Here is a 22811-nt window from a genome sequence, read left to right as displayed (position 1 = left end):
ACTAATTAAGAGGAATATATGTGAAACTATCAACCATACACTGCATACATAATTGGTACATTTCCATACATTTCATGCGTACTGTATATACAATGTCTTTTCAGGGGGATCCTTGGACAACAGACCAAAACAACTGCAGAGCAGCGCCCGCAGTAATCTCCACAACGGCGCTCTGCTCCTTTGTCCCACTCCGATCAAATTCCAGCGCAGGCGAGAAGTTTCTTGCTTGTTTCTTGTAAACACGAAAAGATTTCTTTGGATTCTCTGGGTCCTCTACGGCTACTACGATTGCGTGGCTTATATGGCCTAGTGTTCTATTGTCTCAAAAATGGTTCACGTTTCCTCGCCTTTTCCGTGGATGTCTAGTCATCTTAGAAAAGTGCATAAAGCAAGATAAGTGAAGTAACAACAGTTGGCTGTGTGCATCCATTGATGCAGAGACCGGAGGATGCCCTCCTTTAAAAAAAAAGTGAAGTAACAGCTAGCACTTGAAGAAGCATGAGATTAAGGAAAAATTGGTCACATGGAAACTGATGATGTTTCTTATATTATGCATCACACCAATATACTTTTCAGAAACAAATTAGTACGACAAAATGTAGGATACATTGTCAGAGATAGTCATGTACTTTTCGACAAAGCTTGTAGAATTTGGAAGAGATATCTTATAGAAGTAAAGTGTATTAAATCCACCCAAAACCTATATTCCTTCACTTGTGACTATACCTTGTTGAATTCGAAAAGTGAAGAAAAGCATGAACACTTTGTTGAGTGTAGTAACCATGAATTAGAAACTGCCAAAGTTTGTTAGATATGCACCCAATATACTTTGCTGAAAGAGATTGGTAAGGCAAATGCACCTAGACAACACCTAAAGGAGAATGAGATTAAGGAAAAGGTGGTAACATAGAAACGGATGATGTTTCTTATACGTCACAACAATATACTTTCCCGAGATAAAGTAGTACAACAAATGTAGGATACATCCAGAAAGCCCAAGTGCTTTTCGAAAAAGCTTATGAAAATTGAAAGAGGTTTCTTAGAAGTAAAGCATATTACATCCATCCAAAACATCATCAGTTTCCAATCCAAAAAGGCACTTTGTTGAGTGTAGTAAACCATTAATAAGAAACTGATGATGTTTGTTATGTATGCAGCCAATATACTTTGCTGAAAGAGATTGGCAAGGAAAATACACCTAGATAGCACCGGATACATCCAGAAAACTAAATGCTTTGAAGAAGCCTATACGATTCATAAGAGGTTTCTTGATAAAGGAAAGAAGATTAATCCAACCTAAATATACAGGCCTTTAGATGAGGCGATACAGACAACCATGACATATGGTTTACCACTTGAAATATTTACATGTGGTCTAACAAGCGGAATCAACACAACAAGGATGCAATGATAAGGATAAATACCACAATAAAATCACACTTCCATAGTACTTATTTGAAGATACCATTATTACAAAAGAAAGACTGATCAACACCAAACAAAACAACTTCTTGCTTAGGACAATCAGGGGGGAATGATCTATAAGCATTTTGGAGAAGCTAATTAAAGGACATCATTTCTATGGTGTCATGGATGTCATTAGCAACCATATTGGCATCTTTTGCAACACCAGCCAATCCCCTCCTTCCAAGCCCAACGCAGTAGAGTCCTTTTGCACCTTTCCAATGGTTGGGGAAGTCATTTTTGGGCATGCCATCGTTATTTAGCATACCCATATCATTCTGCATTTTTTCAATAACATAATTCTTAGAATAATTCCAAAAAATATAGGGACATGGTAAAATGTTTCTAGTAAGACTTGAAGAATATGTGTAACTATATATAACCCCATAAGCTCACGTCCTTTTGAAGCTAGACAACCTAACTTAACTATGCATAATTCTTGGATATTTTATATTTCAAACGCTTAATAATAGGGAAGTAATGATGCAGTTCTAAGTAAATCGTAACTAATGGTTATATACCTTGAGCCACATATTGACATTACTTTTGTATCCTGTCGCGAACACAATGGTGTCATAGCATCTTTCATTTGCATCCTCAAACTCTACGAGATCACCTCGAATGTGAGATATTGGACCAACCACCTGCCATATAATGATTACCGGATCTTATCACTTTTGCCATGTAGTACGTATGTGTATATTAGTAGTTTATGATACCAGTGTGCTCTCACCTTTATATCTCCCTTTTTAATTAGCTCGGTGGTGCCAACATCTATAACGGCAGAGCGACCAGTTTTTGCTTTTAGAAGGAGTGGCCCCATACGAGGCCTCACAATTCCATACTTAGATAGATCACCAAACAATAAATAGGCAAGGACCATGAGAATGAAATCTACAAATTTCAGTGGAATGTGCCACTTTGCTAGTACCATCCCCAAGTGGATCAACTCCTTTCTCATAACATGCATCTTCATAATAACACATGTAAGAACAAGTTAAGAAAAATATAATGAGTTTATACCAAGTAGTAACAAAAATATCGCTATGGACTTGTCGATACATACCGGGCTCCGAATGGTGATGGAAGTTTTGGCTCCATGGACCGCAAGGTCATAAGCAATCTCAAATCCAGAGTTTCCAGATCCAACAACAAGCACACTTTTCCCAACATAATCATTTCCTGACTTGTAACTTGAAGAGTGGATAGTTTCACCAGGGAAGCTTTGTAGACCAATGATCTCTGGAATGTTACTCACACTATTTTCTCCTGTTGCAACAACCAAGAACCTAGATGCATAATCTAGAATCGTGCCGTTCACTTTGTCACGTGCCAAGATAACCCAACGTTTTCTTGCCTCATCATATATGCACGACTCAACAGAAGTGTTAAACTTCGGGATGATATTAAAGTGCTCAACATAGTCGTCCACATACCTCAGAAAATCTTTTTTGGGAATGTAAGTCGGTGCATCTGTCGGGTATGACATGTGTGGTAGTTCGCAAAACTCTTTTGCGATGTGGAGCTTGAGGAAATCATATGTGTGTTTGTGCCACAACGATGCAATACAATCTTCACGCTCGACAATGACATATGGTATGGAGAATTTGCTGAGGCATGCTGCTGTGGAGAGACCAGATGGACCTGCTCCAACAATCAAGACTTCCACCATATCCATGGAAATTTTTGAAGATATGGGAAATGTGGGAATCAATATACTGATGTTACTATGCTCAATGTTTTCCTCCTATTGCTATGTTTTTGTGCAACATCTATGACTATTTATATCTATAGTCTTAGCTGTTACTACATTATCTTCAGTTTTTTTCCGTCTTGATATGGATGACATTGTTGTACACATATGGCCGAATTATACAATTTTTATAGACAGGAGTGGTATAATTTTATATAAGAAATTGGGAAGGATATATACGGTGGTGGATATGAGCAAAGCACAAACTTCCGATTTAAGAAGTTTGTTTCAAACAAATGCGTAGATATAATAAGATCGTGAAAACAACCACCTTCATAATAATTCTTGGTTTAATTGGTAGCGGTAAAATATCCAAAACATTAAACAAGCTCCCATAAAAATAAATGGGAAACATATCTATAACAGCTATTTTTTACCTTAATAACCAAGGTTAGCTGCACTCTTTTCCTTCAATAATGAACGGCGAAGCTCCTGCCATCTTTCCTTATAGAAATAGCTAGCCTTTACGAACTGATGCTAATCTAGAAACTCCTTGCTTTCTGATATGTGTAACACCTCGTTTTGCGTCTTTCACACAGCTTGGAAAGTATGTTGCTTTAGAAACAACTACTTTTGTATATGTTACTCATCATAGTTTGTAAAAGGGAGCACACTTTGTGAAGAGAGTGTGTTCCTTGCAAGTTAAATTGACCACTTTATGTAAAGTGTTTGTTTCTTAGTATAACTAAATGGACCATAAAGCATGTAAAGCACATAAATAAAATATGTAAAGTATACTTACTTTACATAAAGTATTCATACTTGAGTATGAATACTTTATGTACCTACTTTACGCACTTTATGTAAAATAGGTGATTTACGTACTTTATGTACCTACTTTACGCACTTTATGTAAAGTAGGTGCTTTACGTACTTTATGTACCTACTTTACGCACTTTATGTAAATTATGTATTTTACATTCTTTGTTTATGTACTTTACGTAAAGTATGTACTTTACATGCTTCATGGTCCATTTAGCTTACAAGGAACACACACTTTACATAAAGTGATCCATTTAATTTGCAAGGAACAGACTCTCTTCATAAAGTGATCATTTTTTGTAACAAACTATATATCTTCATAAAGCAGTCCCTTTAACAAACCGTAGTGAGTATCTTCCTTGCAAGTTAAATGGACCACTCTATGAAGATTGTGCATGTTCTTTGAAAGTTAAATAAAGCTAAAGTTTTAGATTTAGATGTCAATAGGACCTATTACATATGCATACAAATCTAATCGCTACTATGGTAGTGTGTTTATTTCTTATAAAAAGATGCAGTGATCACTTGCATGTGTTTATTCTTATAAAAAGAAAGTGAATACACTTTTACTCATGTTTATCTGAGTGCATGTATTAAATACTGTGTGTGCATTCATTTGAAACCATATATATCTGTAGTATCCATCCCAATATCTTGGCAATTGAATATGCATGGTGTGGTGCGTACTATAGTGATATGACACCATATATACATATATTAAGTAGTGATGTATTAACGTCTATGTATACTTTTGGTTACAGGGAGATGTCACTAGAGTATACACCACGCCCTATTCAATGCTTAGAATATTGAAATGGATACGTATAAATGGTGTCATATGAACGTACACACAATAATGATTTAATACGTGCATTCAAATAAATAGGGATAAAAATGTCATGCAAGTCATCACTATAGATTTGTAATGGAAGTGTGAAAATTGTTAATTAAGTGTAATATATACATGGTCTGGTAATATTGAAGAATTGAGATACACGTACAATTTACATCTTCTAGTTTGGATTAACTTGATTTATTTAATAAAATCTAACCCAAAGCTCAAATTTAGGTAAATATGTGTAACAACAAGAGGTTTAGGAGCGTACCTCTTTCCTTTGCATTCCACGCAACCTAGAAAGTATGTCAAAATGGTTGCTTTTGTTGTATGTTGCTAATACACTTCTGTAAAAGAGATCATTATGTGTTGCTTGCAAGTAATTAAAAAAAACTACTGGTATAGATTATAACAATAGCTACTTTATATATGCATATACAATTTAATTCGTTAATATATTGATGGTACTATGTTTAGGCCATGTATTAATACATTTTTTGAATGTAGAATATTTCTATGGAGATATGTGGTGCCATACTGCCATATGAAATGCACACACACTAATGATCTAATGTGTGCACTTTCCAATAAATAGAAATAAATACCAACTTAATAGGCAGGGGTGCATGACACACACAAAAAATACCTACTATAATTGACTAAAAGTATTATGAATACCGTGCCTAAGACGTGGAGATGAAAACATGTGAATTTGTGTTGAAATGATCATCGAAAGATTGCATGAACTGGACCTGTAAATAAAGGCTATGAACTAAAGAAGAATATGAACACACATGTGTTGACGAGCTCGGCTTGTTGTGGTTCGATCGGAATCGACGTCGACACATGTAAGCGGAGGTGGAAGACCAAGGCGACGGCGGTCCGCGCAAGAAGGGGGAGAAGAAACCCTAACCTAGGGTTTCCTAGTTCGGCAAAGGAGAGGAGAGGCCGAGGGGCTCCTTAAATAGGCCTCAGGAGGAGTTTCCTAGCCGTCCCATCAGTCGAACAACCGACGTGGCTAGCTCTGATGCGCTGCCGTACGGGAAGAAGAAAAAACAAAGGAGGAAGAGAGAGAGGTGGGCCAGCTCGGGCCAAAGGAGTAAGATTTTGGTTGTTTTCTTTTTTATTTTCAGTTTTCTTTCCTTTTCCAATTTTTTTGTTTAACCTTTCCTTTCTTGATTTAATTTCAAATACCATTTTAAAAATAGGAAATGAGAAGAATTTGAAAATAAGAAACTCCTTTTGAATTCTTCAAATGGGTAAAGAACTAACTTCAGAATCCATTTGAAACTTGTTTGAAAATCTATGAAAGGGATTTAATTTAAATAAATTGGAGTTTGAACTCAAGAGAAGGAGATGATTCTATTATGAATCTTTAGGAGCTATTGTAAACCAAAGTTGATGATGGCACCACAACAATATTATAGTTGATACTTTAGGTTGACCATCCAAACAAAATGTTGGATAAAACAATAATCAACATAAACAAAAGCAGGTTTAGTATGAAAACTGAGTTGAACATGATGGCATGGATGATGATGATGTCAATATGACAATGTGTCATAAGTGTAAAACAAGCAATAAAAGCAAATGGCACTGCTTGGGGATTTTACATAAGGTTACTACTTCAGGGTGAGTAGCTACTCGCATCGGAGGTAAATCCCGAGCAAGAGCAGCATGACCGGATATATTTTCTTGTCGAAGGTTCTCATGTTCAATGAAATTTTGGTCACTTGGATGCAACTGAGTTGAACAGCAGGTCCAATTTCTGTCAGTGACATATGAATACAAGATAAATTCAAATTTTGCTGGATTTCATTTGAATTTGGCAGGAGCAGCAGGTCCAAAGATATTTCTTAAGGTTTAAATGTTAGATAGAATATTGTATGAAATTTGGTCACATATTATTATATGAACTACGTTATGCTCATTTGCTTTTGCTAAATTGTCTGGTCAAATTCCAGCGCGAACAAGTTTTTGGACCGATAGAGACTCCATTGGAGGCTACCCTCTAGTGGCGGATTCTTCTTTGGCCACCAAAAAAGCACCATGGGATTAATACAAGTTATTTTTGAAGAGTAAGAAACGGCGCAAAAATCAATATAATGAAGGGGTGCATGGATGGCAATGAAGCAGTTTGGCCCAGGCCCAGCAAAGTAGCCACAGCAAAAATATACCAAGTGCATAAAAAACAGCCTAACTGAGCCTAAGGAAAAAGGCCCATCACAAATTTCTTGTCCCTTGGGTTGGCAATTGACAACCGATTACTGATCACCTCTGCAGTACGCACACACACCTAGTATCAATCGCTTCTTTTATTGACGGTGGCTGCGCTTCTTCGGGTGATCCTGTCGTTAGATGTTGCTGCGGCTTTCTAATATCTAGCTGCTGGAAAAATTTCAGTTTTGCCGGCGGAGCCGGTTAGTACTATATCTTTCTATCTATCTTTGTAATTTGTCTATACTTTCTATCGTATAATATTTACTAGGCGAAGTATCCGGTGAAAAACATTTCTACGGTGCAAACTGTGAAAACTCTATCGAAAAAAGTTCAAAAAATTCTCAAAAAAATCACATGTGTTAGAAAAGTGATGTTTTATATATGTGTAAAATTTCAAGTTCAAACTCAATTTCGTTTGGTAGCAGCGAAAAAAACAAATTCTGCATGAATAGCAGTCTTTCAGTGTTTGAAACTATTCATTGTAAATTTTTCTTTTTAATTCCTTCCAAATGCTTTTGATTTTGAACTTGAAATTTTGCATGCTTGTATAACATCAACTCTCAACATATGATTTTTTTTAGATTTTTTTTGAAATTTTTAAACATGATTATCGAGTGTTAGATACTTGCCTATTTACGGTGTTCTATCTCTTCAGTCGAAACGGGTTCTCTTCTGCTCCCTGTAATGGTTCTCTTCTACACACGCACATTTTGTGTGTCCTCTAAAACCTTATCCCCATTCCCTCTACTCTTCAACTTCTCTGCGGCTCCGCGAGAAACGAAACGCAGCGAGCATGTGAGCCGCGAACCCCCTCCCGCCCCCCAAAATAATGCCGCCGCCCTTGACCTCCGTCTCCGCCGGAACGACGACCCCGCTCCCACGGCCACCCGCCGCCGTCTCATCCGCCGCATCACCATCGAGAAGGCAACTACTGCTGCTATCCACCTTCCCCCTGCTCCTCATCCCGCCCACCACCTCCACCGCCGCCGCATCAGCACCCGCCGCCGCCTACGACCCAACAACCGAATCGGAGCGCGCGGCGAGCGCAGCCCTGTCCCTCCGCGTCGGGGAAGCCGTGCGGCTCCTCGACCTGGGCCGGGACCTGCAGGCCCGGGGCGACTTCCCGTCGGCGCTGGCGTCCTTCACGGCGGTGGTGCGCGGGTACAAGGACCTGGCCCTCTCCGAGTACGCGCGCGTGGGGCGGGCGCTGGTGCTGTACGAGATCGGCGACCGCGACGAGTCCATCGCGGAGATGGAGGACGTCTCCGTCGCGCTCAAGGGCTACCCGGAGATCCACGCGGCCCTGGCGGCCGCGCTCTACGCCGACAAGCACGCGCCGCTGCTCGCCGAGAACCAGTTCGCCATCGCCACCCTGCTCGACCCGCACTACACCGACCTGGCATACGTCAGGGACACCAAGCACTGGCCGCCCAGCCTCGTCAGCTCCCTCAGGAACTTCATCACCCTCTCCTAGTCCTAGTTCCTCATCAATCCCTGATACTAGTAGCAGTGGTTTGGTTTCTCTTGCTGGTCTGCTGTACAATCGAATTCCTCGCATATACACAGAAGAAGAAAGTCTAATGATCCTATATGTCTGGAAACATACAGAAGATCGAATTACGCTTGTAATTTTGGTCGTTGCCTGACAAGATCAGTATACTATACAGAAGAGTGTGCAACGTACACTTGTCCTTCAGTAGTCAGTGATCAAGTAATTCAGTACACTTGCTAGAGGTCTAGAAGCTCTTGCTCACAACATTTTTAAGTAGCACCATTAATTCGATGGTTCTATCAGAGTTTCAAATCACCAGCAGGCAGCTTGTTCCAACTTCCAACTAGCTCATTTCTGCAGATTGTGCCCATGTCCAAACCATCGTCTATTTATGAACAGAGGTAGTAGCAAAGTAAAATGTCTAGCTAGATGATCTGGTTATAATATAGAGTTGTCGTGTTCATTCTCAGGGACCAAAGTACCAGCAGAGTTTAGTTTCGAACAGCTCAGCCAAATCAAAATTTGGTTTCTGAATTCTCAATGATGTGAACAATAACTGAAATGAAAGGGAAACTGAAATAAACAAGATTTTGACAAGGAAATCTTAAATGATTCAAACACTATGAATTAAGCAACCACACACACAGGAACACGCTAACTACTAAATTTACTCAGTTCCAACAATAATCAAACAGGGGAAGCAAGAATAAGAGCAGGACATATATGGAAAATAAATCAAGAAATAAAAGCTGTGCTATGTTTTTGTTATTTTCGTAGGGAATTTATACACTGAAACACACACTACTGGAGTACACTGAAATTAACACAATCATAGCTGATCTGAAGTGATAAGATGAAGGTGCAAAACAACAAAGTTCTGAACTTAAAAACTTCACAAGCACAAGCACCAGGAAATACTAAGATGCTACTAACAGAGGTGTTCTTGATTACAGGCACAACGAGATCAGCAAAACAACTAAAGATTGGAAGTGTGTTCTGGACTTTTCACCAAGATTTCATCGAAGAGGTGTTGCTGCAGGCGTTGCTCAATGTAGTGGAAGCAGGAGAAAGCAGAGGGAGGAGACCGGGGCAGACTAGAGCTGCAATTTCTTCGGTAGCTTGACGATGGCGATGTGTTGGAGTTCTTCTCTTCTTCCCAGTCGATCCAGATCTGCCCCTAGGAACGCCCTCGACCTTGCTTTCCCCTTTCTCTCCCCTTTTCTTGGATCCAAAGCCAGAACGAAGCATCTAATGGAGAGGTGCTGCTTTTTGTGGGACGATGGAGAGGAGTCGGTGGCCACGTGACTGTCTTTTTTACTGTTCGGTCCTTCTCTTATTCTCTCTTTTCTTCTTCTTTCTTCAATCTGAGTACTTTTGGTGCAAAGTCGATGCCAACAAGGTCCTTGCAAAGCTAATGTACTTGTTTGATTCCTCACGCAAACCCCAGGAATTGAAGAATAAGTGCCTTGTCGCATTGAAATGCAAAAAGATAGCATCTGCTGTAAAGTACTTCTTTTGCCGGTTTAGTATTTTTAATCAATGCAAATGTACACCAAATTGGATGAATTCAATATCAAACAATGCAAATAAGCATGGAAAAACACTTCAAATAAGATGCCGATCACTAGATGGAAATAAGTCCGGCGAGAGTTTATCGACTATGGAAGCTCTGTTGTCATGTAATTTTTCCTTCTTTACTACGTCTTATAAGCAATGTTGTGATGAATCTCTAGATTTTACCTGTACATAATTTCTTGCCAATATGCTAGCAGAAACCATTTAACGCAACTACCAATGTTGAAATCATGACATGTGATTTAACAAGCACAGTCAGCATGACAAGGATGTAATGACAGTGATAAATATCATAACAGAAGCCCGACAAAATAGTACTTCAAAACATATCATTATTCTTCTTACAAAACAAACATATCATTATTACATCAACCTTTTAGAAAACTCCAACACATCAAACGAACACTGACAAATTCAATGAAAGAAACTTGTCGTATTTCCATACAACATTATTTAGAGGAAAAAATGGTATAAGAAAGAGCGATGAACTCATCTGAGAGAAACTAGCTAATTAAAGGGCACCATATCCAGGGACTGATCTAAGGAGGGGCACTCGCCCCTCCCAACCAATTCCACGTCCCTTAGGAAATTAGCTAAATCCACATAGAATTCATCAAATTTAGTTATTTTGTAAGAGGTTTGCCGCCTCCATGATCAAATTCTTCTATATTATAGTTGAATCTTGACTTCATCCCTGACCATTTCTATGACATCATGGATGTCATTAGCAACAACACCGGCATCGTTTGCAATACCAGCCAGTCCCCTCCTTGCTAACCCGACGCAGTAGAGTCCATTTGCACCTTTCCAATGGTTTGGAAAGTCATTTTTGGGCATGCCATCACTATTTATCATGCTTACATCGCTCTGCATTATATTTATCAATAAAAAATTTAGAATAATTCCACAGAAACAGGAATATGATACAATGTTTGAAGTAAGATTTGGAGATTTTTTTTTTAGTTATGACTTGAATCGCGCTTCCTTTTAAAGCTAGCTAGCCCAGATTAATTTTGCTCCATTATTAGATTTGTTATACTTCAAAATCCTCTTAAAAATAAAAATAATTGTTTCAATTCTAATTAAATTGAAGAGAGGGTTATATACCTTGAGCCACATATTTACGGTACTTTTGTATCCTGTGGCGAACACAATGGTATCATAGTATCTTTTCTTCCCATCCTTGAACTCTATGAGCTTTCCTCGGATGCGAGAAATTGAGTCAAGTACCTGCCATATTATGATTAATCAATCTTATCACTTTCAACATGTGGTATGCATATATAGTAGTTTGTGTCATGACTGTTCTCTGACCTTTATATCCCCTTTCTTAATTAGCTCAGTGGTGCCAACATCTATAACAGCAGAACGACCGGTTTTTGCTTTTAGAAGGAGTGGTCCCAGAAAAGGCCTCACAATCCCATACTTTGATAGATCACCGAACAAGAAATACGCAAGGACGATAAGAACGAAATCTACAAATTTTAGCGGAATGTGCCACTTTGCTAGTACCATCCCTAAGTGGATCATCTCCTTTTTCATCACATGCATCTTCATTATTACCCAGGTAAGAACAAGTTAACAAAAATATATCATGAGCTTTCTCCCAAGTAGCAAAAATAAACAAAAAATATATAATAGTTATGGCGTTGTAGAAGTACATACTGGATTACGGATGATGATGGAGGTTTTAGCTCCATGGACCGCAAGGTCATAAGCAATCTCAAATCCAGAGTTTCCAGATCCAACAACAAGCACACTTTTCCCAGCATAATCATTTCCTGATTTATAACTCGATGAGTGCATAGTTTCACCAGGGAAGCTTGGTAGCCCAATGATCTCCGGAATATTACTCGCACTATTTTCTCCTGTTGCTACAACTAAGAACTTAGCTGCATACTCAAGCATCTTGTTGTTCACTTTGTCATGTGCTGAGATAGCCCAATATTTCTTTTCCTCGTCATACATGCATGACTCAGTAGAAGCGTTGAACGTTGGGACAATATTAAAGTGCTCAACATAGTCATCCACATATCTCATAAACTGGTCTTTGGGAATGTAGGTTGGTGCATCGTCTGGATATGACATGTGCGGTAGTTCACAGAACTCTTTTGCGATGTGGAGCTTGAGCCGGTCATATGTATGTTTGTGCCACAACGATGCAATACAATCTTCACGCTCGACAATGACATATGGTATGGAGAATTTGTTGAGGCATGCTGCCGTGGCTAGGCCAGAGGGACCTGCTCCAACAATGAAGACTTCCACCACCTCCATGGAAATTTTGGAAGATAGGAAATGTTGGAAATCAATATAATGATGTTGTTATGTTCGAGCTAAATTAATGTTTTCCTTTTGATGTTATGAATTTGTGAAACATCTATGGCTATTTATATATAGTCTTAGCCGTCCTGGCATTTTAATTACCTTTCAATGGATTTTCTGTCTTTTTATATATATGGAATTGTTCTACACATGTGACCAAGTTTCACACTTTTAATAGGCATGCACATGGGTTTTAATTTAGTATAGAAATTTGGGAATTAGGATATATGGTGTGAATATGAGCATAAACACAAAACTACCAATTTAAGAAGTTCTTTCAACTAAAGAGGAAGTATTTGCACATGTGAGATCATTCATCTACTTAAACTATGTTTGAACCTAAATATAGTGATGGAGATATGTGGTGTCGTATGAAACGCACGGACTAACGTGAAGAGAAATAAATACGTGTTTATAATGATGAGATCAATCATCAACTTAATTGGCAGGAGTCCATGAACCAAAAATTCTCTATCTTCTATTACTGACTAAAAGTTTATTATGAATATTGTACCTAAGACGTGAATATGAAAGCATGTTTGTGTTTGTATGATCATCTAAAGCAACTCCTTTGATGAACTCAGGTTATAACAATATGTATGAAATCGGACTATCAAAGAAGTATATGAACATATATGTATGTGATGTGTCATGTGTTGTACATACCTACAGTATAGTCTGCGAATATAGTTTTGAGAAGTTTTATATTAGTATGCACACTTTTCACAGATGTATGGTTGTTCAAAGAAACTTCATACGCTTCAGTAAGTCACCAGATACTAATATTTTGCAACTTCGAAAAAGAATACCACTAAGGTTTTGATATTCACCTCAACATCCACCACACGATTCATGCTCCGTCCATCATCATCGTTGTAGTCCGGTGAGGTTCCGGCTTGCATTTTCGAGCTAGGTTCAGGGTTCGCTAGCTAGGACACCGACCTTAGACTTTGGATGACTAGCGGCCAGCAATGGGCCTTAGCCTTCAAGAATGAAGTCCGGTATTACGAGCAGTAGTCGGGGTTTGGGTTGATGGCATGTGGGTATGGAGGAAGCGACTTCAACTATGAGTATGAGGACTGAGGAGGGAGTGTGGGAAGAAATGTGTTATATAGTGAGCTCGTGCTTGAACCAAACTTTTCTGGCGGCAGCAAAAATAAGCATGTACTCCACAGTGAGATAGAATTTATTGTTGCCAATACATAGAATTTATTTGTTAACTAACATGTGAAATAGTGCAGATCAGTGCTTGTTCTTTGTCGACTCAAATCTCTTAATCTTTGTTGCAAATATATGCGTAATTTGGCTATTCTTTTTCACGTGGGCCAGATCACTATAAATTGATACCATTGGGTTTGTGTTCAATATAACTCTCTGCCAACTATGTCAAGGGAGATGAGAAACACTTTTTAATCTTTTACTCCCTCCATTTCACAAAGGTTGGCGTATTTTGTTTCGTTAAGACAAGTCTTTGATCAAGAATTACTCTATTACTTCCTCGGATCCTAAATTCTTGACTCAAATTTGTCCAAATATGGATGTATCTATTCTTAAAAAGCGTCTAAATACATGTAATATATTTCGACAACAATTTAGGATCGGAGGGAGTAGTATGTAAGCTATATGATACGATCATTAGCAAGAACTTTAAAGACGAATCCATTGATATAACTTTCATGTATGAAAGAACACATAGCAATAGAGTTTTCGTCGGTTAAAGCCTTGTCTTAACGTAACAAAATACGCCATCCTTTGTGAAAAGAAGGAAGTATTCGTTTACAATGTTCGTGACCGAGTAAACTCTTTCGGTTGATATTGTCGCGGCACATACCTGGCATGAATCCAAATCGGAAGGGATGAAAATAAAAATGTCTAGATGATTGTAACTTCACATGAAGACCTCCGAAATTGTCACGAGTGGTAATTAATTAATCATGATTTCCTTTCATGATATCAACATGTATTTGAGGTGCCGACTATCAACAGAGGTAACTATCCTATGGATTCAGGATTAGTGATTCGAGGTGTACATTTGCTGAAAAGATCAATAGATACATTTTTCATGCAAGCGTTCACAGTAAAAGGGCTAGAGATTTGACCTTTTGAGGCTTTGAAAAGCATGGAGGATTAGTTTTTCTTCTTCTTCCTCTTTGGGCTGTGGAAAGCATGAGTGGTCATGGCAAGCTATTTCTTCGGCCATTCACAATGGTGACCGCGAGCTTCTCACCAAACTGTGTACAGAAGAGCTTGGGGTTCAGTAAGCCCCAATCAAGTAATCAGCCACCCTAATATCTGACAAAACTAACACAAGTCTGAAATATCTGAAACCATGAAGCTGATGGAGTCCATTTGAAAATTGGGGAGCATCTCTCAGACTCTGAAATTAACCGAGTTATTCAAGATTCTCAACCTTTCAAACCACAAGTCCTCCCTGTTCAGCAGCATTTAGTCCCAAGGATTTCGGTCAGGATGGAGTCAGATAAGCAAGTACTAACAATGTTCATCATATTATTTCAGTGCTACATAACAGACACAAGTACACATAGTTCTCTGCTAAATATCTGCAGAGTACTGAATACCAGTCTTCCATGGGAGATTGGGAGAGAAACAGAGCAAGTAGCAATGCGCAATACAGCAAGCAGTTCGATCACATGGATCTTTTATTTAAAGACCAGCAACCATGACTACGGCCAAGATAGATAGGCCACCAGGGACCGACTGTGATAGACGAGAACATAGATGAAGGCAACACGGATGAAGACAGGCTCATCGCCTCACTGGAGGACGAGGCAGCCCTCTGTGACAGCTTGAGGGGCGACGGTCACAGGCGTGTAGATGGCATCGTCAGCTTCACCTGTTTCCTCCTCCGCCAGGGACTGGACCAGACCAGCGGCATCGAAGATGTAGGCCTTCACTTCCTCGAAGCGTGACTCCGATAGAGAGACCTCGGCAAGGAGCCGCCATGCCGAAGCTTCTGATGCCTCCTCATAATCGTCCCTCCGTTTCAGTACAATGTGGCCGCTGATCTCCCAAACGGCAGGGTTCACCTGTGTGTCCAGCAGTTCCTGGCTCACTTCGCCCAGAGCCTGCTTCTCAGCGTAACACTGCATTTTGGAAATTGAATTGGTTTGTTAAGCATCAGAAAGAAATTTCGCAGTACCGCCAAATAATTTACTGCATTGTACATATCATGTCTACTGTATATGACACCAGAATCACTTCTCTGAAGGAACTAACTAGCAAAGGTTCACCAGAATCACTTGAAGCATTACAAATTAACTATTCCACATCAATATTGCAGGATAGAACTACCTTTTGATTATTTGCTAGAGCTAAACTCCAGTTAAATATATGAGCCGTAACAATTCAGTCAGGAATGAGAAAAGTATGCAATCATGTATATTTTACCTGGGGGAAGAGGAAGACCTTCCTGCCACAGTCAGAAATGAGCACATTGTAAGGCACATTGTTTTCCTGCAGCCAAATGCAAGCACCCGAAACCACATCGGCCAGATCATTCAGGGTGTTGCCTCCCTCAAAAACCAGTCCTCTCACAGGGTAGTTCATCAGCTTGGAAACCTTCACTCCACTCTTCATCCCGTCATCAGCAAGGGGAATCCTCTGTGTAGCTGCCTTCTCGACAGGGAAAGGCACAGTCAAGTAGTACGCCTGCGGAGAGAAGAATCGACATGTGCATTAGTATGCCTTCTCAGCTAATTTGTTCAGACCAAATACATATGTGTGGTAACGATAATTTTCATCTCAAGAAATTACAACTCCAACGTATAGTGTATTGTAACCATATTCCTCAAGCAAGGAAACTAAAATTTGCATATGATCTTTCTTTTTGCTCCCCAAATCCACAAAGTTCGATGTCGCTATGACAATTACAAAATTGATGTCTCCCAAAACTTCAAATTGTGCATGCTGGATGATTTGTGATTTATCTCAAGAGTACAAGTGAATAGAGTAAGGCCATACTATTGTCCAGAAAGTTCAGGATACTGCTATTCAATTGGATATATTTGTGAAAAGTAAACTAAGATGCAATCTGAAGTACAATATACCTGGAAATGGAGGTGGTTGATGGTTGCGAAGGCACCCAAACTATTGTAACCAAGCCTGAAATATGGGCTAGCAGCCTCAGCCGCCATGTGCAGTGCAAGCAAGAGGCTCTCTTGGTCAATCCTCTGAGGCAGGCGGTCCAGAACACGTGGAATGAGAAGAACATGGCCGTATTCAATTGGGCTCACCTGCAAATCGTTCAAAAGAGGTGTTAGAATCAAGAATACAGAAGTTGGGAATTACATAGATTGGCAGAGTGACTGGGATGTACATTTATTGCAACAACGTTGGGAGCACGATCAGCAACAGTGGTCGGGGCGCTCTTCAGGAAGTAGCTGTCATCACCACCACCATTCTCAAATTGGAAGAGCACCTCCTCCTGGCCCACTTTGGTGAAATTGAACTTGGCAGCATCAAACGGTTGAAGCACACGATCCACACGGAACTCTGTAGGGCGCTTCTTGAGGTGGCGCCCTTCATTTAGTTGAGCAACAAACCCAAGGTTGCCAGGGATCACCTTGGTCTCGCATGCAGTGACGTCATAACGGAATAAGCCTTGGGTCATCCTGTCCTCCCACTGCAACATACGAAACAAAATATTAAATTTACTAAGATTGCAGTGCACTAGCAAAACTCAAATTGGCATTTAGGAGTGTGGAAAGAGAAGAAGATTACAGAAATTGGATGTTTTTAGGGAACAAGCCTGAACCCCTAGAAAGCAAAAACAGACTACGCCCCAAACAAGGGTAGCACTGAACCCACGTAGACCCCGCTGCCTGATGTCCTCAAAGGCCACCTCAAGAAGCGCCAGAAAAGATGTGGCGGTTCCACTCCTTCCAGACATTCCACAACATGTGTAATAGACAGATGCTCCTACAAACACCTAAGGTCCTTTGCTGCGGGGTGGTAAGCAAGACCATCCCACCAATCAGACACCTTCTGGAAGGAGGCTGGCGAACTCGCGAAAGCTAAATCTGCTTATTGGCTTACTACTTTTGGATTTTTAGTTATGGTTATAAGTTACTTGCTTACGTAATATCTCACCATAGATGATATTTGGCAGATATCTGCCAGCTAGATAAACAGTAGCATCTTCATTACAGGAGTAATAACTCATAAATATATGACTTTTTTTTCAAAACCGACAAAAGCTTCCGCGCAAATATTAATAAAGAAGTTGAGACAAAAATACAGATATGTGACTTTGAAGAATGGTCTAACAGCATGGAAACAAATGTAACAAGTGAATATACGGTTACGCATGCATGTTGGATGTTCACAGTTAAATAATTTTGTTTTTTGACAAAACAGTTACAACAAGCTGCTTATAGAACAATATTACTCTTCAGTGTAACAACTCATATGCAGCTTACTAGTCATATGTAAGCAGTTGTTACTGCTCGAGCATAGTTTAGGTGTATCCAGAACTTAGCCAATCAATCTTACTACACATGGCAGATACCTTCACTAACTATCTCAGCACCTCTCCTAACCAAACGATTTATTTACTCTTCAAACTTCTCTTGTCATGAGCAAGATTACTAATGATAAGCTTGTATTTACCTGGCCAAGGAGGAGATCGATGAAGACATTACTGGGAACAGCATGCTCCTGTGAAGCAGGCAGCTTTGTTGGATTTGCCTTGAAAGCATAGACCGGAAGCTCGGAAACTGCTCAGAAAATGCAACCAAATGTTAATCTTTACCAATAAAAAATCAACTTTGATTCTGCAGCTGACAAATAATAGAAGTTCAATATAATACCCCCCCCCCCACCACCACCACCACCCTGCACAATCCCCTAAAATCCGCAAACATGCAAGCGGAACCTGCAGCTCCTATTTTTATCTACCGAGCTCGAGAAAACAAACTACATCTGGTCAAACAGAAAACCACCCAGGGTGACAGTTCTATAACCGGAGTAAAATAGTGAAATTCTTTTAAGAAGAATATCCTTACTACAAGTGGCTAAAGCAATTGTTTAGATGTAAAGATCCCATCCCAGCTTCCTTGGAAAACGAAGAGATTTCATTTTCCCACAAAATCACCATGAAACAAAGCTTCACATACATAAATTGGCACCAAATTTGCGTATTCCGTAAGCATCTACTAAAAGAGCAGAGAAAATTCGCAGGGGACAAAATAAACATAATCTATGACCATGAACGGAGGAATCTGATTCGCATCTGGGAAGGAAAAGAAAGGAGGGGTCACCAGGCAAGCAGCAATCCCCGAGGCAGTTCTTCCCGCAGCCTCCGCGGGGCCGCTCGGCGGCGGCCTCCTCCTGGTAGTTGGACACGATGGTGGGCACCCTCTTGATCGTGAGCTTCATCTCCATCGACGACGGAAGGCTTCTCGTCGGACTCCCTCTGTTTCTCTCTCTCTGTATCTCGGGTTGGGGATTATTCAGTCAGCTAATGAATCAGCAGATCAGTCAGCGGATGAGACGGTGGATGTTGATGTGTTAGGGCGGGGGATTAGGTTAGCGGGCGTGCTCAGAGGCGACCTCCGCCGGCGAGGAAGAGGAGGTCGGAGGGGCTGCCGCCGGCGGACGGGAGGGCCCCGCGGCCGCCGTGCGGGGAGGGGCTGGAGGAAGCGATGGTGGCGGTGGTCTCCACCTGCGCAGCAGCGTGGCCGCGCCGGAGGGCTGCAACGATAGCCGTGATGACTTTCAACTCCGACGGCCCCCAAAAGGGTTTGGGAGGACGGAAAAGGCTCCGGCTTGGGACTTCCGCTAACGGATCCGACGGCCCTCTCTCTCACACACACTCTCTTCTCCGGCGAGTCGGCGGCGGCGGGCGATGCGTGAGGGTTGGGCCGGTGTTGGGACGCGAGCCGAGGGTAGGAGGAAGAAGGAGGGGTAGATGGCGTTAAATAGGGGGGAGGGAGGGAGAGGCCTCGGATGCGCGTTTGTGCGGTGGTGTTGTCTTCGTCTTCGGATTGTGGTTGTGTAGCGGGAGCGGAGCGTGGTGTTGCCTCAGTGTGTGGAGGATGAGGAAGAGAGAAGATTCGCTGCTGATACTTCTTGCGAATTTTGTATTTCTACACACGTTTCACATCTCCAGGAACATGTGTGCCTTCTGGCTTCCTGGCTGCTACTATAGTTGTTGCGAAACAAAAACTAAACATATAGTACAGCTGAGTGTATGTATTTTACTAGCCACTAGGGGGCATATATAATCATCGATATTAGCCGCCAGTCACATGTACTACAATGGCCAACGAGAGCATCTTTGATCATGAGAAAAGACAAGAAAATATGTTGCACATTACGGAGTAGGTTATCTCTTGCTCGCTCCGTTTCATAATTCTTATCTCAAATTTGCCTAAAAATGGATGTGTCTATTCCTGAAAAATGTCTAGATAATGTAATGTTTCGACAAGAATTAGAGGACGGAGGGAGTAGTATTTTGTTTTATAATTAATGTTTAATTAAATAAAATTAACTAAAAAAATTGAAATCTAGTACAATTGGGAAAAATTGCTTTATTGTTTTTGTGAACATATCATCTCTTGGTTTAAGAGAAGACTCATGTCTTTTTTTTTACATTTTTATATCTTTTACATCAACAATTATTCTACGTGGCATTGTTACGCGAAGACTAACATCGCCCCGTTGTAAATGTCTTAAGCCACATCTAAGGTGAGACATTCAAACTCTAGTATTCTGGCCAAACAAACGCTCCCGCGCTCTTTTTCTCCTCGCCTTTATTCCGTCCTTCCTACTGGATCTCGCCCGGGGTCCTCTAGTGTGTTGTCTCCTGACTGACAGGCTAGATGACGTGGTCCCGGTAGATTTAATGATTGCTGGTTGAAGTTGTCTAGTCAGTTATTTCCTCAAGCTGACAGGCTAGACCCACCTGACGTGGTTACTGATTGAGCGGACAACTTTAACCATCAATCATTAAATCTATCAAGTGGCGAAAGCAAATCAGACATAAATAGACGGATTCTAACATAATTTGATAGAACTTAACACGGTTTGATAATTGTACATTGTCCCAATGATTATTTATTTATTTAGCCCAGGGCAAAGAAATAATGTCTATGAAAATTTGGAAGAGTATAACCCATTTGAACAAAAGAGGCACCAGGGAGTGATTGCCCTGCATTTACCATTTTGATCTTATATATTGCATGCTAGAAAGAAAAAAGAAAAAACCATCAATCGATCGATTACAAAATGACTGATCCCTGAAAACCTGTGGTTTTAGGCAGCTTAATTTATTTCAAGAAAAATAATAGCTCATCAAAACTGGAGTGAACAAAGAAGTAGCTAGGTCCCAAAGCCTGTTTGAACTCTTATCCTCTCCAGAACACACATAATGCAGAGACATCAAAGTGGTCGATATCAACATGTGTACGCAGCGCCGATGGAGCAGTAGCAGCCACGTGAAACGAAAGCTCGCAGCGCATCAAACGTGGTGACCTCTTCAGCCGTGCTTCTCTCCAGCGGTCTCCGTTTTCCCTAGCTATATACAGGAGTACACAGGACACACACATATATACCATTTGTTGCAACCTTTTGCTTTCTGTTTTTTCTGTAGTTGATCTGTTGATGTGATCTACACAGGACACACCTAGCAACCCACGCATTTCGACAAGATCGATTGCTTCTCCGATGCCATTGACCGTCTAGATGAATATGCTTTGCTCCCATGTTTCATGTTCATGATGACTAGCTAGTCCATAGGGTCTTAATTAATCTATCGCTTTGCGTATGGTATAACAACCGCTCACTATCAAGATGCTTAAAATACAAGCACTAATATTCATGGCGAAATATCCGGGAAAAACCATCTCTACGGTGCAAATTATAAAAACTTCATCGAAAAAAGTTCAAAACATTCTTAAAAAAATTACATGTGTTAGAAAAGTGATGTTTTATATATGTGTAAAATTTCAAGTTTGATAGCAGCGTAAAAACAAATTCTGCATGAATAGTGATCTTTCAGTGTTTGACACTATTTATTGTAAAATTCTCTTTTTAATTCCTTCCAAATGCTTTTGATTTTGAACTTGAAATTTTGTAGGTTTGTAGAATATCACACTCTCAACATATGGTATTTTTAAAAAAAATTTAAAACTTTTAAACATGATTTTTATGAAGTTTGCACCGAGTGAGAGTTTTTACCGGATACGCCGCCAATATTCATATATAGTTTCCCTGAGGCCATGAAAAGTTCAAAGTACAGGGTACTCTAAAACGAGACAGACAGTCAAGAGTAATTGACAGTTACAACACATTGCAATTTCAGCTTTGCGTACTTGCATCGATCGATCTGAGCCACAGCTACACCATATGTATGCTAGCTCGATCTGGTCCCCGTTAAGCGGCACACAGGACATGTGGACTGTGGAGTGGAGGGGCCCGAAGAGATCACCAGGATCCTGTGGACACCACTAGCTAGCAGCCACTAGCTCAGCTAGGACAATCAGTCGTGTTGCACGGTGCTTCCTGTGGTTATCACGTGTTCGGCCGTACAATTATGGCTGATAGACAGCTCGGATTATCAGCTCGGTGGTTAGATCTGATGCCTTTCCTATCTATAAACACTAAACAACAACCAACCCGCCGAATTAACATGCTGTGCTGAGATTCGAGATCTGGTAATACTGCTAATTAACTTTGTGTTAAGCTGTTTAGCCCTAGCTTGTTATCAGATCCATTTTACGAACCAGTACAAAAGAATACATACGCTCACATGCATACTCATCACTCCGTACGTCCACAAAAATAGTTCTTAATAGAATTCTGCAAAATTATGGTTGAGCAAAGTTTGATAGAGTTCATGTGACGGGCGCACGAATCACTCTATCAGTATTTGCAAGCCCCCTCTTAATAGAATTATGCAATGATTCGAAAGAAGTTCTGCAATAACTCAAAAGAATTCTATGGAAAAACGATATAGATTAAAGCTCTAGAAAATACTCTGCATTTTTTTTAAAGGAATCATTTAACACAGAGGGGACCTAAGCTGAGAAAAAAAATGCAAATAATGGAACGGCCTCTTGCCAAACAATATTCTTGAAAAGGAATCCCTTGTCTCGACAGTTGAGCCAGCGATATGAGATGCGCAAACAATAAGAAAAGTTTCAATAAAACAAATGCACGCAACAATAGCATTGACAATATAAAACGCACATGCAGTACCAAGTGGCACATGATGGCGATCAGGTTTTGATAGAGTGGTTCGTGCGCCCGTCAGAAGAGAAAAAAAAGATCCATCAGATTCGGATAGAACAAAGGTTATTTGAAGATGACACAGAGAATCTTGATCCAAAACTTTTCTAATTATCTCCAACCTTTCCTTCTAGTAG

The 22811-nt window shown here is 40.3% G+C and overlaps 4 protein-coding genes and 1 long non-coding RNA gene across 5 annotated transcripts; 2 read left to right on the top strand and 3 right to left on the bottom strand.

Annotated features, from left to right (window-relative positions):
- Nucleotides 1–1559: 1559 nt before the first annotated feature.
- Nucleotides 1560–3142, bottom strand: LOC100836070 (probable indole-3-pyruvate monooxygenase YUCCA10). Its single transcript, XM_024463405.1, has 4 exons — nt 2531–3142; nt 2198–2416; nt 1986–2108; nt 1560–1742 (listed from the first exon to the last, which is right to left on the bottom strand). Exons 1-4 carry the CDS (start codon nt 3140–3142, stop codon nt 1560–1562), a joined length of 1137 nt encoding a protein of 378 aa, XP_024319173.1.
- Nucleotides 3143–7108: 3966 nt separating this feature from the next.
- LOC112272489 lies at nt 7109–10052 on the top strand. Its single transcript, XR_002966330.1, has 2 exons — nt 7109–7234; nt 9480–10052. It is a non-coding gene; the product is annotated as an uncharacterized LOC112272489 (long non-coding RNA).
- On the top strand, nt 7702–9056 carry LOC100835766. Its single transcript, XM_003576936.3, has one exon. It carries the CDS (start codon nt 7864–7866, stop codon nt 8506–8508), a length of 645 nt encoding a protein of 214 aa, XP_003576984.1. The 5' UTR covers nt 7702–7863; the 3' UTR covers nt 8509–9056.
- Nucleotides 10053–10481: 429 nt separating the features above from the next.
- On the bottom strand, nt 10482–12710 carry LOC100835457 (probable indole-3-pyruvate monooxygenase YUCCA10). Its single transcript, XM_003576935.2, has 4 exons — nt 11767–12710; nt 11416–11652; nt 11209–11331; nt 10482–10968 (listed from the first exon to the last, which is right to left on the bottom strand). Exons 1-4 carry the CDS (start codon nt 12376–12378, stop codon nt 10771–10773), a joined length of 1170 nt encoding a protein of 389 aa, XP_003576983.1. The 5' UTR covers nt 12379–12710; the 3' UTR covers nt 10482–10770.
- Nucleotides 12711–14906: 2196 nt separating this feature from the next.
- Nucleotides 14907–19407, bottom strand: LOC100842186 (GDP-L-galactose phosphorylase 2). Its single transcript, XM_010240340.3, has 6 exons — nt 18705–19407; nt 18055–18161; nt 16763–17068; nt 16494–16679; nt 15835–16095; nt 14907–15530 (listed from the first exon to the last, which is right to left on the bottom strand). The coding sequence occupies exons 1-6, from the start codon at nt 18826–18828 to the stop codon at nt 15201–15203; spliced, it is 1314 nt and encodes a 437-aa protein (XP_010238642.1). The 5' UTR covers nt 18829–19407; the 3' UTR covers nt 14907–15200.
- Between the last annotated feature and the right edge of the window lie 3404 nt (nt 19408–22811).

Source organism: Brachypodium distachyon, chromosome 4 (genome assembly GCF_000005505.3).
Source record: "Brachypodium distachyon strain Bd21 chromosome 4, Brachypodium_distachyon_v3.0, whole genome shotgun sequence".
Classification (NCBI taxonomy): domain Eukaryota; kingdom Viridiplantae; phylum Streptophyta; class Magnoliopsida; order Poales; family Poaceae; genus Brachypodium; species Brachypodium distachyon.
The sequence above is the reverse complement of the archived record's forward strand: the minus strand, read 5'-3'. Positions and strand labels throughout refer to the sequence as shown.

Coding starts and splice junctions, on each gene's coding strand:
- LOC100835766 (XM_003576936.3), top strand. CDS start 7,864: ATGCCGCCGCCCTTGACCTCCGTCTCCGCCGGAACGACGACCCCGCTC.
- LOC100835457 (XM_003576935.2), bottom strand. CDS start 12,378: ATGGAGGTGGTGGAAGTCTTCATTGTTGGAGCAGGTCCCTCTGGCCTA. Junction 11,653..11,766: donor CCATCATCATCCGTAATCCA/GTATGTACTTCT, acceptor GTAATAATGAAG/ATGCATGTGATGAAAAAGGA. Junction 11,332..11,415: donor TTAAGAAAGGGGATATAAAG/GTCAGAGAACAG, acceptor ATAATATGGCAG/GTACTTGACTCAATTTCTCG.
- LOC100842186 (XM_010240340.3), bottom strand. CDS start 18,828: ATGGAGATGAAGCTCACGATCAAGAGGGTGCCCACCATCGTGTCCAAC. Junction 18,162..18,704: donor CGGGGATTGCTGCTTGCCTG/GTGACCCCTCCT, acceptor TTTTCTGAGCAG/TTTCCGAGCTTCCGGTCTAT. Junction 17,069..18,054: donor TCGATCTCCTCCTTGGCCAG/GTAAATACAAGC, acceptor CGTATGTTGCAG/TGGGAGGACAGGATGACCCA.
- LOC100836070 (XM_024463405.1), bottom strand. CDS start 3,142: ATGGATATGGTGGAAGTCTTGATTGTTGGAGCAGGTCCATCTGGTCTC. Junction 2,417..2,530: donor CCATCACCATTCGGAGCCCG/GTATGTATCGAC, acceptor GTTATGAGAAAG/GAGTTGATCCACTTGGGGAT. Junction 2,109..2,197: donor TTAAAAAGGGAGATATAAAG/GTGAGAGCACAC, acceptor ATTATATGGCAG/GTGGTTGGTCCAATATCTCA.